Consider the following 18,575-nt stretch of genomic DNA (forward strand, 5'->3'; position numbering starts at 1 on the left):
TTCATCTTGCGCTGCAGCACCCTTCCGGAATACCCGGGCTCTGGAGACTCTCTGAGTTCTGCAGAGCCAGCGCCACTGGTTCTAATGCCCCTCCGCCCCTCTTGTGGAGGCATTGGTGCCGGCGTTGTCTGGGGTGGAAGCAGGAGAGGTCAGGGCAATCCTGTGCTCCAGCCTTACTGTACCATTGCAGGGGCCACAGGGTCTGAACCAGCCCTTCATTACAGGAGGCAGAAGCTGCCTCCCCTCTGTCCTAGGGCTGACTTTAGCATCAGTGCTGGAAGGACAGATCTCACCTCAGGTCTCAGATTACCCTAAACTATTTATTTGTTCATTAAGTGGGCTAGGCGCCTCACAGACTTGTCTGAAGTAGGCCTATCAATGAATCACAGTTAACTCAAAAAAATTTATCGCGATTAATTGCACTGTTAAACAACCGAATACCAACTGAAATTTATTAAATATTTTTCTACATTTTCAAATATATTGATTTCAATTACAACACAGAATACAAAGTATACAGTGCTCACTTTATATTATTATTTTTATTACAAATATTTGCACTTAAATATGTGAATATGATCGAAGAAATAGTATTTTTCAATTCACCTCATACAAGTACTGTAGTGCAATCTCTTACAAATGTAGATTTTTTTTGTTACATAACTTCACTCAACAACAAAACAATGTAAAATTTTAGAGCCTACAAGTCCACCTAGTCCTGCTTCTTGTTCAACCAGTCGCTAAGACAAACAAATTTGTTTACATTTACAGGAGATACTGCTGCGTGCTGCTTATTTACAATGTCACCTGAAAGTGAGAACAGGTGTTCGCATGGCACTTTTGTAGCCAGTGTTGCAAGTGTAAGCGGGGGAATAGTCCCGCTCTTGTGGGGAACTTTCCTGGCTTCTGCACTACCCCGGTGAAGGGGCGAGCGAAAGGATCTGAGTCTTCACTCCCACTTCCTTTACGCAGTGGCCTCCCTGCCCTTGAGGACTCCCCTTCCACTCTCCTGTCTGGCAGAGTCCTCGTAACCCCAACAAGGCTGGGCCCAGGATTCCTGGGGGGCTCGACCCCCAACCCTGCTGCGGTCACCTAGGACAGGGTCTAGGGTATCTCCACTCTTGGGTACTCTCTCTGCACCGGGCACTTCTCTGACCCACTGACCATTACATACCAGTTAAAGCAAATACAAGTTATTTAATCAACAATTACATTTAAAAAGAATAAGGAAAAATGGGAAAGGTTAAAGGAAACACATCAGCCCGCTCTGTGGCAGGGAACATCACAAACGATGTCTCTTGGATGTCCGGGCCGTTCACAGTCTGTTCCTTGTAAGTCCCAGGCCTTCTTCTCAGGCCCTGGCTGTGCTGTAGGGATGCTGTGGGTTGCACACTTGCTCTGGTGGGGCCACACGCTCTCAGACTCTAAGTGGTAGGATCCTTCTTCCCAGTGTTGCCCCTCCCCTGTCAGGGTTACGATCCAAGCCTGGCCTGCAGAGCCTCTTGGCTGAGGCGTCTCCCTGTGCTGGGCCCGCTGCCCAGGGTCCCCCTCGTTCTCTCCAGCTGCTCACCGCACCTAGCTCCGGACTGGTCCAGCCCCAGCTCCACCACTCTGTCTCTGCACTGCTGCTGCTGCTCTGCCTCCAGCTCCCTGGGCTGCTTCTTTGGCCCCTCTGGCTCTGGTTGCTACAGCTCTGCTCCCAGGACAGGTTTGCTCTGCAGGCTGCTTCTGTGACTCTGCTCCTAGCACTGACCTGCTTCCTGTTTTTCTGGCCTCTCTGGCTCTGGTTGCTGCAGCTCTCCTCCCAGGGCAAGTCTGCTCTCTCTGGGCTGTGCCTCTGGCTTTGGGGCTGCAGCTTTGCTCCCAGGACAGGGTCTGGTCCCTCTGGATCTGGCACAGCTCTGCTCCCCAGCTTAGCTTGGGCCCCTGCTTTGACCCAGGCAAATCCAGCTCACACGGAGGATGGGACCTCCCTGGTCTCCTGACTCCCTGATTAGCCTGCCCGCCCTGTCATTCAGGCTGACCTGGAGCATTGGCCTCTCCCCATTGTTCCTGGGGACTGTCAGTCTCAGGGTCCTGATTTCCCATAGACCTTTCCCCTTTTAGTACTGGGAGCTAACCAACCAAAACACCCCCACTGACTTAGTAAGGGGGCAACAGTCCCCTTACACAAGGTATTTACATGCCAGATATGCTAAACATTCGTATGCCCCTTCATGCTTCAGTCACCATTCCAGAGGACATGCTTCCATGCTGATGATGCTCATTAAAAAAATAACGGTTAATTACATTTGTGACTGTACTCCTTGGGGGAGAATTGTATGTCTTCTGCTCTGTTTTACCCCCATTCTGTCTGATATTTCATGTTATGGCAGTCTCAGATGATGACCCTGCATATGTCCGTTTTAAGAACACCTTCACTGCAGATTTGACAAAATGCAAAGAAGGTACCCATGTGAGATTTCTAAAAATAGCTACTGCACTTGACCCAAGGTTTAAGAATCTGAAGTGCTGGCCAAAATCTGAGAGGGACGAGGTGCGGAGCATGCTTTTAGAAGTCCTAAAAGAGCAACACTCAGATGTGGAAGCTACAGAACCCAAACCGTCAAAGAAGAAAATCAACCTTCTGCTGGTGGCATCTGACTCAGATGATGAAAATGAACATGTGTCGGTCTGCTCTGCTTTGGATCATTATTGAACAGAACCTGTCATCAGCATAGACACGTCCTCTGGAATGGGGGTTGAAGCATGAAGGGACACATGAATATTTAGTGCATCTGGCATGTAAATATCTTGTGACGCCGGCTATACCAGTGCCATGTGAGTGCCTGTTCTCACTTTCAGATGACGTAAACAAGAAGTGGGAAGCTTTATCGTCTGCAGATTTTAACCAAACTTTTTTTTCTGCACGATTGCCTGAAGTAGGAATGGGTAGACTTGTAAGCTCTAAAGTTTTACCTTGTTTTATTTTTGAATGCAGTTATTTTTTGTACATAATTCTACATTTGTAAGTTCAACTTTCATGGTAAAGTGATTGCACTACAGTACTTGTATTAGGTGAATTGAAAAATACTATTTTGTTTTTTACAGTGGAAATATTTGTAATCAAAAATAAATATAAAATGAGCAATGTACACTTTGTATTTCATGTTGTAATTGAAATCAGTATATTTAAAAATGTAGAAAATATCCACAAATATTTAACTAAATGGTATGCTATTAACAGCGCGATTAATCGAGATTAATTTTTTAATCGTGTGATTTAATTGTGATTAATTTTTTTAATCACTTGGCAGCCCTAGTCTGAAGACAAAGGTCCCTGCTCTGAGGCGCCTACAGCCTTACAGACCACATGTAAATGGGGACTGTGCTGTAACAGCAAGCAAGTGAATGAGCTGTGGGGTTAGCACAAGTCCTCCTAGTTTCATGACATCTGAGTATGGCCCTGCTATTTTGGTTCTGTGTTTTCACGTGTCTATTTTGCTAATACTTAATGGAGGGGTGGGTTAAGACTTATCCAACTCACCCAAGAAGCAGGTCTTGAGGGGGCTGGAGGCATGATAGACCCTGCGGGGAAAGGCCGGAGATGGTTCTCGTGCAGCAAGCAATGGGGAGGGAGGAACAGGGATGAATAGTGTGACGTGAAGTGGGCAGATACTCAGGCAGCTTGAGCAGACGAAAGGTCGTGAGGGCTTAAGCAAAAAGAAGAGTAGAGTGTTACGTAGGTGCTAAGCTGGGCAGAGCCTTGAAGAATGTAGCATGGGCTGGAATTGAAGGACACAAGGCAGTGAGCAAAGGGGACCAGAAGAGGGCTGGATGTGACTGGACTATTTGGTTTGTATGTGTGTTTGGGGGAAGGGACATTAGCCTTTCATTGCTCCTTGTAAACGTACAAGCCAGACTTTTTTGTGGCAGCCTTCTGGACAGATTGCAGAATGGCACAACGAGTCGGGGAAGCCAGAGAGGAGGAAGCTGCAGTAGCTGGGTCGAGAGAGGATTAACGATGAGTTATAGACATGTTATTTCAAACTGGGTGAGAAAATTCAGTGTATGTTCTGGTTAAGACTTATACTCCTGAAAGATTCTAGATCCTGACCTGCTGAATTGTGGGTTTGTTTCCTTCCCCGTCTAGAGTCTTCCCTTAGAGCTCTTGACAAGTGGCGAGAGCGCCACAGATATAAACCCATAAAAATGCTGGTCAGCTGCAAATCTAGTCTATTTCAAAGTAATGGATTAAGCAGTCTCCAGCACTGCACCCACCTCTGAATCCCCTGGCCAACTGCTGAGAGTTTGCATTTATATTTTCCTGGGTTGTGTGTGTGTTTTTAAACATTTTTCTGCTCCCGGTTGCTATACCAGGGCCCCAGTCCTGCACTGGAATCTATTCGTGTCCACCATCTTGGTTGTGATGGGACTAAAAGCATCAACCTCTGCCATTTTGAGGCCTGGCTCTATTCCAGGAACTGTAATAAACTCATATCCCCTGTGGATTGGGCACAAAGTGGAGATGCATAACACACACACACCAGTGGGCTACTCTAGCACATACCCCTACACTCATGCAGAGTCCCATTGAAGACAAGGCATGCCCTACTTTGACATATATCCATTGTAACAGATCTGTTGCAGGGCTTAACTGATTGTGCTGGAGAAATAATGAGATGGACTGTACACAAAGTGCTGTCAAATGCACAAAGTAGACAAACCAGGGAAAAGAAATCCATCTGGGTAATCTCTCTTTGTGTTGTGAATTTTGGGTGTTACTTGTAGCAATAATAAGTGAACAAATTTCAAATCAGAGTACGCGGTTTTTAAATTGATCCAGTGGTCCCTTTTAAAAGGCTGGCACCAGGAGGTTTAAATTTCCTTACTGGGACAGTCACTGTTTTGCACTGTGGCTAGCTCTGAGCATTTCCCAGAGTGCTAGTAACAATTGTTACTGACAGAAGCGTAACCTACTCGGCATGGAAAGTATTTGACTTAGAATGAATGTTTGCTGCAGGTTGCTGCCAGAACGCTGCAGTTATCTGAGTGCCAGTGACACACATCAGACTATCGTTAACATACAGAATACAGCAACTGCCATCCTGTATTTATTTTATCTCAGAGGCTGTTCGGAAGTTGCAGACTGCAACTTTGTTGTGGAAACAGCAACTTTCTGCATTCACGGCGGCTTTTTCACAATGCCACTCGCAAATGTGGCCTGGCCGCCCTCTGTCATGATGGAGGGGGAGCTGGGCTGAATTTCAGGGAGTCATGCAGAGGCACCATTTAGGTAGGGTGGGCCAGGGAGCTGACCCTCCTGTGCTTAGCTTTCACATAACTCAAGCTGGGCTGTTCTTCTTGTCAGGGGGAGGCTGTTTGTGGTCCCATCCTGGGGCAGGGAGTGAGGTGCACGGAGCCAGCTGTGGAGAGGCTGGCCCCTGCGGCTGGCGGCGGCATCCAAGGGCTGGAGGTGCTGAAATGAGCCTCTGGAAGCCAGGCCTGGCAGGGAACTGCGGCATGGAGGAGGTGGGGTATGTGCTGGAGGAGGTGCGGCATGGAGGAGGTGGGGAACCTCTGCTGCCACTGGGATGGGGGGGCCTGGTCCCTGCATTCCTGCACACTCTGGGCTATGATCGCAACTCCCTCCTAGGAACTCCAGGGGCTGGGGAGGGGGTGAGGGCAGGGATGGATGTGGGGCAGAGAGGGAAGACCCTACATTACTTTCCCCCAGCACATGGTGCCCACACTGGCGGGCTTGGTCCCTGCACTGTGTGCCCGCACTGGGCCTAAGTGGCCTCTGGACCGCCCACGGTAAGCTGCCTCCATCACTGAAATCGTGCCCTTACTTCAATGCTACTTAAATTTGGCCCAGCTGCAACTTCCTTTGATAAAACCGTAGCTTTAAAGCACTGTGGCTGCAACCTTTGAGCGTAAAATCACAACTTTCTGACAGCCGTATTTATCTCCAGTAACATGATCCCTCCTGGCATTGGCAAAGCTGAGTTCCACATCTTATAGAATCATAGAATCATAGAATATCAGGGTTGGAAGGGACCCCTGAAGGTCATCTAGTCCAACCCCCTGCTCGAAGCAGGACCAATTCCCAGTTAAATCATCCCAGCCAGGGCTTTGTCAAGCCTGACCTTAAAAACCTCTAAGGAAGGAGATTCTACCACCTCCCTAGGTAACGCATTCCAGTGTTTCACCACCCTATTAGTGAAAAAGTTTTTCCTAATATCCAATCTAAACCTCCCCCACTGCAACCTCCCCCAACTGCAATCTTGATCCTGTGCATAAAGCTGGAGCAGAAGGGCTTTGCCCGTGGATTCTGTGCTGAGCCTGGGGAGAAACGGAATCTGGATCTGCCTAGAGACCTGGGCTCTGACTGCCACTAAACCATATGGGGATATGTAAGAGGCTGCTTGATTCTCTCCCCCTAGGCAGCTTTCTGACCCTGTGGATCTCACTTTGAATCTGTCTGTGGCCCACTGTTTTCTTTCCTCTCTCTTCCCTGCATCATTCCTGGAGCTCTCCCTGCTCTCTATACATAGAGCGATGGAGACCTGCCACACAATATCTGTTCTCTGTGGTATGGGATCTCCCTCCATGGGGACTCCACTACTTTGGATTCCTGCACTACAGAGCCACATTTTTAAGCTGCTTATGGTTCTAACTCAGCAGGCTCAGGATTTGAGGCTATGTGACCAATGTGGTGACAGTATTTTCAGGGACCACAGACATGCCACTTGGCTGCATGGGTAGGCGCAGTGTATGAAAGGGCTGATACAGGGTGCTGGTGGAGGTTTTCGAATTGGCACACAGAGATTTAGGGTAGGTGTGTTTGGAAATATGCCCCCATCTAATGTAGGCTTTAGGAGGGTTATCAAAGTGTACAGTACCCCTCCCTTTGGATAACTTTGTTAATTTGAGGCAAATGGTAAGTTCTAGGTATTTAAAACATGGCGTATTATAGACTGTGATGGAGAAACAGAGCAACGTAACATTATTAAGAAGTGATTATATTTCCGGAAAATTAATACTGTGTAAGGCAATATTGTATTGTTCCACGTTCCATGTTACCCTTCAGAAAATATAGTAAATGCTGTTATTGAGTGTTCAGGAAAAGCACACTTCTTGTCTACAAGATGTGTTAATTTGAACTGATAGTAGGCTCTGTACTAGAACTGGAGAAACTTCCAATTTCTCCTTCTGTCTCCCTGCTCCTTCCCCCCCCCCCCCCCCCCGGGGTTTAACCTTCTGTCTGGCTCTTTCTAGCTCTAGACTTCCATACAAACAGTTGTTCCCCTACCCCCCTCATTTGAGAAGATGAAATCCTGTTTTTGGTGTTTCCAAGTGAAATAGAAATGATACTTGTATTAGTGTTGGAATGCTTAGTGCTCTGTTTATCTCTGATTTTTCTCGTCCTGTAAAATACTTACAGCTATCAGCTTGTTTCACTTGTTTTTTGCTTTATAATTATTATTGTTTTAGACATCCTGTTGTGGATTTTTTAAAAAGAAGCACATGAGAAATTCAGATAGCAGCGTTTCCATTTTAACTGTGTCTCCCGCCCCATCCCGTTACATAGAGCACTGTTGTATTTTTGCGATGGAGGATGCAATTGAACATGTTTCTTACTCTAGCACCTTCATTAGTCTGATTGAGTCAAAATGCTTACTAAGCTGATGATTCCTAAAATTCTAATGTAAATGTGGCTGTTCTTACTCTGTGTGACTTTATCCACTAGGGGCCTGACTAACTCCCAGTGAGGTCAGTGAGAAGACTCCGACTTCAGTAGGAGTTGGATCAGGCTCTAGTCTAACAATCTTGATAACACCATCCTGGCTACTATGGATGTAGAAGCCCTCTACACCAACATTCCACACAAAGATGGACTACAAGCCGTCAAGAACACTATCCCCGATAATGTCACGGCTAACCTGGTGGCTGAACTTTGTGACTTTGTCCTTACCCATAACTATTTCACATTTGGGGACAATGTATACCTTCAGATCAGCGGCACTGCTATGGGTACCCGCATGGTCCCACAGTATGCCAACATTTTTATGGCTGATTTAGAACAACGCTTCCTCAGCTCTCATCCCCTAAAGCCCCTACTCTACTTGCGCTATATTGATGACATCTTCATCATCTGGACCCATGGAAAAGAAGCCCTTGAGGAATTCCACCATGATTTCAACAATTTCCATCCCACCACCAACCTCAGCCTGGTCCAGTCCACACAAGAGATCCACTTCCTGGACACTACAGTGCTAATAAACAATGGCCACATAAACACCACCCTATACCGGAAACCTACTGACCGCTATTCCTACCTGCATGCCTCCAGCTTTCACCCTGACCACACCACATGATCCATCGTCTACAGCCAAGCTCTGCGATACAGCCGCATTTGCTCCAACCCCTCAGACAGAGACAAACACCTACAAGATCTCTGTCAAGCTTTCTTACAACTACAATACCCACCTGCAGAAGTAAAGAAACAGATTGATAGAGCCAGAAGAGTTCCCAGAAGTTACCTACTACAGGACAGGCCTAACAAAGAAAATAACAGAACGCCACTAGCGGTCACCTTCAGCCCCCAACTAAAACCCCTCCAACGCATTATTAAGGATCTACAACCTATCCTAAAGGATGACCCAACACTCTCACAAGTCTTGGGAGACAGGCCAGTCCTTGCCTACAGACAGCCCCGCAACCTGAAGCAAATACTCACCAACAACCACATACCACACAACAGAACCACTAACCCAGGAACTTATCCTTGCAACAAAGCCCGTTGCCAATTGTGCCCACATATCTATTCAGGGGACACCATCACAGGGCCTAATAACATCAGCCACACTATCAGAGGCTCGTTCACCTGCACATCCACCAATGTGATATATGCCATCATGTGCCAGCAATGCCCCTCTGCCATGTACATTGGTCAAACTGGACAGTCTCTACGTAAAAGAATAAATGGACACAAATCAGATGTCAAGAATTATAACATTCATAAACCAGTCGGAGAACACTTCAGTCTCTCTGGTCACACAATCACAGACATGAAGGTCGCTATCTTAAAACAAAAAAACTTCAAATCCAGACTCCAGCGAGAAACTGCTGAATTGGAATTCATTTGCAAATTGGATACTATTAATTTAGGCTTAAATAGAGACTGGGAGTGGCTAAGTCATTATGCAAGGTAGCCTGTTTCCTCTTGTTTTTTCCTACCCCCCCCCCCAGATGTTCTGGTTTAACTTGGATTTAAACTTGGAGAGTGGTCAGTTTAGATGAGCTATTACCAGCAGGAGAGTGAGTTTGTGTGTGTATGGGGGTGGGAGGGATGTGAGAAAACCTGGATCTATGCAGGAAATAGCCCGACTTGATTATGTAAAGAGTTGTCACTTTGGATGGGCTAGCACCAGCAGGAGAGTGAATTTGTGTGGGGGGGTGGAGGGTGAGAAAACCTGGATTTGTGCTGGAAATGGCCCACCTGTTGATCACTTTAGATAAGCTATTACCAGCAGGACAGTGGGGTGGGAGGAGGTATTGTTTCATATTCTCTGTGCGTATATAAAGTCTGCTGCAGTTTCCACGGTATGCATCTGATGAAGTGAGCTGTAGCTCACGAAAGCTCATGCTCAAATAAATTGGTTAGTCTCTAAGGTGCCACAAGTACTCCTTTTCTTTTTGCGAATACAGACTAACACGGCTGTTCCTCTGAATCTTGAAGGTGATCACAGTCCGTCTTATTCATGAGTAGGATATGAAGCATTCTGCTCAAAACCAGAAGAACAAAGGTTGATCAGCCTCCAGCCCTTGAGGTTACTGTTACACTGAAAGTGAGAGCTATTTCCCTTAAACTTAAGTGATGTCATAATAGGCCACTCCTGTTCCCAAATAAGAGTGAGCATGGGCAGATTTGCATGGAAATAAGTAAAGGTGTGAATTACAACTCATTTTAGTTATTTTGCTTCTAGTTTCCATGTAGAGAAGCCCTCAGGAGCTCCTGTTGCTGATTCTTATGGCGTGTGTTTGTTGATACAAGTGAAAGCAATAAAATTCCCCTTTTCTGCTGGGGAGCACAGCATTTCGCATCCGTGTTAGTTGTACAACGGTTAAAATACGAACTTTTGTTAATGCTTTCTTTAAAGAGATGCTGCCAAGTAGTTTCAAGACTGTGGGCCAGATTCTTCACCCTATTTCTGGTCCTTCTGTATCACCAGTGTGGTGCAAGAAGGATGAAATTTGGTTACAGCTGAAAATTCCTCCATGGAGAAGACTTTTCGGTTCTAGGTCAGCAGAGTCAGCTCCTAAACCAACCTACCCACTCTTGGTGTAGGAGCTGCGATGGGAGTGGAGCTGATCTCTGCTCCCCTATGGCAATTTTCAGCTAGCACATGGGCCCTAGGGGACTGTACCCAGCTGTCATAAGTTCCGATAGCCCCAAGGCTACACTAATGTACATCAAGGCCATGAACAGGGAAGCCTGAGAATCAGGGAAGCATAACCAAACCACTGATGTCCACATTCCCTATGTCCCCCTTCTACACAGACTGTATCTTGGTGCAAGAGAGAATCAGGACCTCTGTAACTTGGTGCAACAGAGAGTCTGTCTTGCATAAATCTTTTTTTTTTTTTTGTGGGGGCGGGGGAATCATCACACGTTTGCTGTGTTAATTTCTGTGTGGCACACCATAAGTGCCAGCTGGCTCTACCGCAAATGTATGTTAACAGGCATTGTGCCCAGAGTTCTCCATTTCTGCAGACACCACTGATTACTGTGATGCCCCAAGCGTCAGCTAGCCCAGGAACCAGGGAGTGCCTGGTAGTGTTAGCTGCTGGGTCATCCAGTCAGAACATTGCTTATCTGCTTCTCTGTGTCCCATGGGTAGTACGAGACCTTTCAGTATGAATGGTCCAGCCAAGAACCTGTATCAAAGGGGCAATAACTCAGAGCAGTAGTAAAGCTTTTACCTGCGTCTTGATTTTGGCTCATCATTCTCCTTCCCGGTCCAGTTCTGCACGGTGCTGAGCACCCACGGCTTCCATCGATGGCAGCGGGTTTGTCTTGATTAGGATTCAAGGCTGTGTTGCTGTTAGAAGATGAGTTAATGTCCTAAAACTCCAATCTAGCCAAGGCAGTGTAGACTTTTAACAAGTGCTAAGAAGATTGAGTTGCCGCTAGGCTTCAACTGGACTAGCTTAGCAACTGCTTCCCTCCTTTGCCACATGAGAATAGGAGGACCTGTTAGTCAATGCCTTCCAACAGCAACAAACCTTTAAATCCTAGTGGAGGTAACCTAATGGGTAGTGAGCACCTAACACCTTGAAGGGCAGGTTCCTTGGTCGTCTCCCATTACGACAGCGGTATATCCTGTTGCATCGTTGGGCCATCTTTTGGCGTTGTGAAACCACATAAGAGATTGTATTATCCTGTAGGGCAGGACGGCTTGAGTGACAGCTTGTGGAGGGAGATGAAGTCTGTATCAAAAACAGTCATGGTCCTGAGGCACATGCAACCCTCTCAGATGGTCCCTTGTTTTAGGCCCAAAGTTGGCCACATTCCGTACACATTTGGGAGGACTTTCTTCTGTCATTTCAAGTTATTTACATCAGAGTTAGAGTCATGAAACCGAGGTTACAGAAAGAATTACTTACAATAAAGGGATGAAGCCCGCAACCTCTTTGAGGCCGGGACCATTTTTTGTTGTTGTTCTCTTTGTACAACACCCAGCAAGATGGGATCCTGGCCAATGACTGGGGCTACTAGGTGCTACTGCAAGACAAATAAAAAATAAAAATGAACATATTTCACTTCCTGTGTGAGTAGCCCTGTGTGTCCATGTCTGTGTCTGTCCATTTCTCATCTTGGGTCTGGGTCACACACTGCGTGGTCCAATTGCTAGGTCAAAAGCCTAGGACTTGAGAGTGGGGTTCAATTCCCTGCTTTGCCACAGACTTCCTGTATGACCCTGAGCAAGTCACTTAGCCTCTCTGCGCCTCATCTGTACAATGGGGATAATAGCACTGCCCTCCCTCAGAGGTGTTGTGAGGATTAATATGTTAATGATTGTGAACAGGGTAGATTTGATTTAAATCAAATTCATTTAAACCATTAGTCAGGAAGACTCGATTTAATCATGGTTTTCTACATAAAAATGCATTCTTGTTGGTTGTTATAAACTTAATACATATTCTTCACAACTCAGGGATAGATGTAGGTTTCATTTTTAGAAGGTACACACTATACATTTTTAAACAGTGATTTATTTTGAAAACTTTTCTAATTAGTTTTACAGCTATATCAGAAAATGAATGATTGTTTGGTTATTTCATTTACCAAAAGTAATTGAAGCAGATATTTATGAAGTCATTGGGAGGTGAACTATCTCCAATTCAACAGGTTAATCATTAATATTTGGAGGATTTTCATACCATGCTGTATGAGGAGGAGACCATCACCAGACAGATGTTTAAATTGTTTTATTTAACTAAAACAACAACGTTAAGTATTCTGGATTTTTTTCTTCAACAGGAAACATATAATATTTTAACAAAACAAGCATATGTCCCTCGCTCCTCACATTTACCTCCAGACTTCTTCTCCTTGTCCAGATCTATTCCACCCCCAAAAATCTTCTATTGAACTTTTTGAAACTTTGCACTTGTAGAGAGAGGTAGGGGATTGACTCTGTGTACACGAATTTGCAGAGGGACAATAGAGTTGAGGTCTGTTATTTCTCACCTCTATATATTATTTATTTATTTTAAAACATTTTTGCTGTTAACAAGCATGTTACCTCTGGAGACACAAATCCACAGTTTGCAAACTGCAAAACGAAGCATTTCTGATGGTATTTTCTAGACTGAGCACTGAGTCCCATTGGGTAGATATAAAGATTAACCTAAATAATCTATACAGAAGCCCCGGAACCCCATACGATTGGGTCCCTAATCCACAAACTATTGGAACTCATTTACAAAACTTTTCTTAAACATTACATGACTGTATTGTCTCATACTATAGAATTAGAATGTATAATCCCTATTCCATGATGAAATATCTTTGAGCTATAATGTATCTTAATTAAAAGTATCTTTGGATAGTTTTTTTCCTCAAAAAGCATTTTATCAAAAAAATCCAATTTAAATAAAAAAATCTGATTTTTTATTTATTTTTTAAAAAAAATCATTGATTTTTATCCACCCTGATTGTGAAGTACTTTGAGATAGAGTTATGGAAAAAGCACTGTGTGAGAGCTAGAAGGTGGTGGTGGGGTTAGTAGGGGGTTGCCATAAATGTGTTGGAGTCTGGGGGGTACTCTTGAATGTTACTTCTCTGCGTGCAGTATCAGTTGTCCAGAAGACATTTTCATATCATGGAAACTGTTGTACAGCTTTAACTATCATGGTCACTTCCTGGCTCGACTGATAGAGTAATGACACCTTTTGGATGGCATGGCAGTTAGAATTGCCTCAGCAGTAAGGATGATATTTCATTTGGAACTGGCTGTATTTACATATAATGGTGACCCACTTTACTTATAGGGTTTTTTTTTTTCATGAGATACCACAATATAGCTAAGCAGTAACTTCTGCTTTCTGAAGCAGGATGCAAATGATGTAGGATGTCCCATGATATATAAACATAACCTCCAAATTGAATATATGTTTGTTTCCAATCAACCCATTGGGGTCATTCTGGAGGACACATTTCAGTGATTGAAACTTAGTCTGGAAAAAGAAGAAAAAGCTGAGGATTTATCTGCTGCCAGGAACATTATCAACATGTTTGACATCAGCAAGGGAGAAAAAATTCTAGCAAACTGTTACAATATTTGTCACAAAAAAGCCATTCTTTTGTTTTGATCCTGGAATTCTCATGAAACAAGTGCTAGCCTCTCTTTGCCTACAAGCAAGCTGCTAGAGCCATTTTTAGAATAGTGTTGTGGAAGTCAGTGTGTATATACCAGGAGAAGGGGAGCTACTCCTCTCTTCCAACAGCTGATTGATAGATATTCAGAAAAAGTGTAGCTTTGCCTCCTTACTTTGGTGGTTTGTTAATTTTTAGAGATACCCAGAGATACTACAGAGGTTTATATTGATGTGCTTTTCATTGACTGGTCTAGTTTTTCCAGTTAGAATTCAGGTCATATTGGGAAATTGAAAATAATCCTAAATATAGAGCAGAGGGTATCCGTGACCTCATTAAATTTTTCAAAACCATAAAGATCATATAAAAAATTGAACACAGAAACAATTTATTTTATCTGTAGTTAATTCAGGCATTTTGAAGATTAAATTTACTGAGTGCTTGTAACATCATGTGAAGTCACTGGGACTACTAATTTGAATAAAGTTATCCATGTGGTAGGTATTTCCAGAACAGAATTCTTACATAATAAAGTAACATTTGTTATTGAAAAGGAAGCAAGCACCTTTCTCCTAATCAAGAAGAAACTTAGATGGAAATGTATTACATGGATTGAGTGGAAAATGTGCATATCCACCTCAAAAGATGATGTCTTCTTTACTGTGTTTAAAGAAAAAAACTGGAATCTGCCCCAGGCTTTAAGTTTGATTAGTTTGGTTTGAATGTGTACTGCTATAATATATTGAAATCCTGGACTTAAAATCTCTGCAGCTTTAAATGAGTTTTTCCTTTTAAAAATAACTTGGTAATAAATGTTAGAAGAAAATTGATAGGTAGGTTTGTGTGTTTAACTGAGGTGGTATGGTAGGCATCAACCTTGCAAACTTTTACCCTTGTGCTAAACTTTCAGCACACGAATAGTCATAATGACTGCAATGGGATATATAGAACAACCTTGTCAGCTTTTCCTGTTTATCCTCTGGCTATTTATAGAATTAATAATGTGTAATCTTCCACCCATCCCTATACCAGGTGAGCGTAATATCACCATTTTGTTTTGATTAACATAGCCTCTTGTGTCTGGCCAGTCTCAAATTCATTATGCCTTTGTTCCCAGTCCCGCAGTGTGGATAAGCAGCATGCTGTAATCAACTATGACAAGGACAAAGATGAGCACAGGGTGAAGGATCTTGGGAGCTTAAATGGGGTAAGTTGTAAATTCTTCAGCTAGCTAAAACGTATATTCTGTGTAGGTCTAGGTGCTAATCGTACAACATTTGTGAGCATGCTTAACTTTACTTGTGAAAGGAGACCCATTTTGAGTCAATGGGACTTACTCATGTGAGTGAAGCCTAACACCTGCATAAGGGTTTGCATGGCTGGTTTGAGTAATGAGTTGTTTAACTAGACACACATCCATTAAAGTTATTTTCCTTTATTTTGGTGCTCCTTCTCTCCCCACCCCGCTGCCCCCCTCAACCTCAGCCCAGCTGAACTCTTCAGTTGCTAATAAAATTATAGAGATGGTTAGAAAAGAGGGAATTCAATACCCCCAAAATGGGTTGAAATTTTGTCTCTGTTTTGCATTGAAATTTTCTGACTGGCTCTATAAAACTGCAAAACTAGTAAAGATTCTTCAGTCAGCTGTTCCTGCTAAGCAGGGTGACCTTGGGACAAGCCAACTGTCTTGCTAATTAACGATGTACAGTATGGAATGCCATTTAGTTTCTCTGAGACAAACCATTTAAAAATTGCCTTTTAAATAATGAGAATATCCTGCTCTGTTTCTGTTATTAAGATTGAGGGGCAGAATAGCTTAATGAATTCAGCATGAAGCTGGGAGACAGGCACTCTTGAGTTTTAATCTCTGCTCTGGCACTGACTCACTGTGTGGCGTCAGGCAAGTCTCTTAGGGTTTATCTACACACACAAGTTGTACTGCTTTAGCTAAAGCTGTGTAGTTAAAGCAGTACTGACCCCTACTGTGGATGCAGTTATATTGGTATAAAGGTGCTTTATACTGGCATAGCTATTTCTGTAGGGAAAGGAGAATACGCTATATCCGCATAATGTACCTTTATAACTGTGTCCACATTAGGGGTTGTACTCCTATAACTGTTTTGGTTTAAAAAAAATCATCCCCCCTAAATAGTATACTGGTACAAAAACTGTATGTAGACCAGGCCTTGGGCTCTCTGCCAGCGTTGTCCTCTATGAAATCCGTCATTATGTACCTCACGGAGGTGTTGTGTGAAGGGTAACTAATTGTTGGTGAGGTGATTTGAAAACGGAGAGCTCTGCAGAAGGGCTAAGGATTATTATTTTGTTACATAAATACTGTAGGTGGCTCACAAGCTCAGAACTTATGAGGCAGGTAAGTCACTGTGGCAAAGCAGCAGCAGCTGAAAGGGACTGATAGGTGACGGCAGAGATGATGCAGGCTGCTGTGCTCTTGCTTTAAATAAATATTAATATTTAGTAGTCGTAAATATAACAAACCAGCATTAATTAGAAGAGGTAAGCTCTGCGTAGGGAAGTTTGTATTCCCCCCCCACCCCGACCCCTGTACCTATTTTTGTTCTGAAACTACAGGCCAGGTCCTTAGCAGGTATAAATCACTGCAGCTCTGAAGTCCATGGAGTTTTGCTGGTTTTACTCCAGCTGAGGATCTTGCCCTATGTTCTAAACCAGGGATCAGCAACCTTTGGCACTGGGCCCACCAGGGAAATCCGCTGACAGGCGGGGTCGGTTTGTTTACCTGCAGCATCCACAGGTTCGGCCAATCACAGCTCCCACTGGCCGCAGTTTGCCGTGCCAGGCCAATGGGGACCACAGGAAGCGGCGTGGGCTGAGGGATGTGCTGGCCGCCTCTTCCCGCAGCCCCCACTGGCCTGGCACGGTGAACCACGGCCAGTGGGAGCTGCGGTCGGCTGAACCTGCGGACACTGCAGGTAAACAAACCGTCCCGGCTCACCAGCGGATTTCCCTGATGGGCTGCCTGCCAAAGGTTGCCAATCCCTGTTCTAAATATATTTCACTGGATTTAATACTTGGTCTTGTCATGCATGCTTAACCTGGGCCATAGTGAAAGGATTAGGAGAGGAAAGTGATGCCCCAGCACTGAAGGCATATTTGCTCATTTTCCTTTGTAAACCTGTTTCTTCAAAGTCACTTTTGAGAGAGTGATTTTTTTGTTGTGTTTCGCAAGCCGTGACTCTGCTCTTATCCACCCAGGAAAGGAATTGCACTGCAGCTCTGAAAACCCGACAACTGGCAGCTGCCGCTCATTTCCTATCTGTGTAGAATTCCACCTCCGAGCCTGTGATAATTCCCAGTGTTTGACAGTGTCCATCTCCTGATCTAAGTGCAGCTGTGTGCCTAGCCCCCAGCAGCATGCCAGCATTTGTTCGCATAAGTTTGTGATCTCTTTTTATTTTTGAACTGGACATACAAAAAGCACGTACACACAACTGCCTGATTCTCACAAGTGAATTGATTTCTTTTCTATTAGGAGGCCTGGAGTCAATTTCCAGCTCTGCTGCACACTTCTTATGTGACCTTGGGCAAATCTCTTAGTCCCCCTCTGTAAAATGGGAATAATTAGTTTGTAAGCTCTTTGGGCTAGGGGGGCATCTTTTAGTTCTGTGTTTTGTACAGCACCAACCATGATGTGACCTTAGGTATCACTTCAGTACAAATAATAATGATGCTTCCTTTCATGCATGCCCTGCCTCCCCTTCCTCCCTCCTCCCCCCCCCCCCCCGGTCTCTTCAGTTTATTTAAATTGTAAGCTTTTTGGGGCACAGACCTGTCTCATAGTTTGTACATGTGCAGAGCCTAGCATGGTGTAGTACTGATCTCCACAGGGTCATGTGGGTGTTACTGTAATAGCTAAAGAAAATTAAATCCAGTACACCGAATATGAATAGTTCTAGCGACTGTTGAACTATATTTTGTTTTCACTGGTTTTTAGGTGGAGCTAGGTGTTTTCAGAGTTGTAAACATGAGTTCCATTGGGTTGCCTGGCTAAATATGTAAACATTATGCCTTTCATCAAAACAGGGTCTATGCTTCTGTCTTGCAGACTTTTGTGAATGACGTCCGGATTCCTGACCAGAAATACATCACACTAAAACTGAACGACGTGATTCGTTTTGGCTACGATATCCTTATTGCCTGAGCACAGTATTACACACTGTTTTTGTTTTTAAGTTCTCTGTTTGTTATGTTGAGGGTTAAATATCCTTAATTATGGCTAATGACTAAGTGTGTTGATATTTCCTTTCAGAGCCTCTGGATGGCTCATCAGCTTAGGATTTCTGCACTGTGGGTTTGATCCAAAGCATGCAAATGTCAACTCCCTTTGATTTTACTGGGCTTTGGATCAGGCCTTATGTTGGCAGTAGCTGCATTCATCATAGGTGCCATCTCTAGCTCTCTCAACTTAATGGGACTAAATAAGTGGTCCCGGATAATCCCCATCCAAGAATATTAAAGAAACTGACACATGAAATTGCAAGTCCAATAGCAAGGATTTTTAATGAATCTGTAAACTTGGGAGGGAGGGGCATACCTTATGACTGGAGAATTGCTAATATAGTTCCTATATTTAAGAAGTGGGGGTGGGGGGTGGGGGAAGTGATCTTGGAAACTACAGGCCTGTAAATTTGACCTCAATTGTATGCAAGGTCTTGGAACAAATTTTGGA

General features: G+C 44.2%; 1 protein-coding gene across 2 annotated transcripts in view; it reads left to right on the forward strand.

Moving 5' to 3' along the window:
- CEP170B (centrosomal protein 170B) overlaps positions 1-18,575 on the forward strand; it is a 99,640-nt gene that overhangs the window by 13,790 nt on the left and 67,275 nt on the right. For both annotated transcript variants that reach the window (XM_048853591.2, XM_048853592.2), the window contains exons 3-4: positions 14,985-15,074; positions 17,952-18,030. In XM_048853591.2, the coding sequence (XP_048709548.2) occupies positions 14,985-15,074; positions 17,952-18,030 (169 nt within the window). The remainder of the gene's footprint in view (positions 1-14,984; positions 15,075-17,951; positions 18,031-18,575) is intronic.

Source organism: Caretta caretta, chromosome 6 (genome assembly GCF_965140235.1).
Source record: "Caretta caretta isolate rCarCar2 chromosome 6, rCarCar1.hap1, whole genome shotgun sequence".
Taxonomy (NCBI): Eukaryota; Metazoa; Chordata; order Testudines; family Cheloniidae; genus Caretta; species Caretta caretta.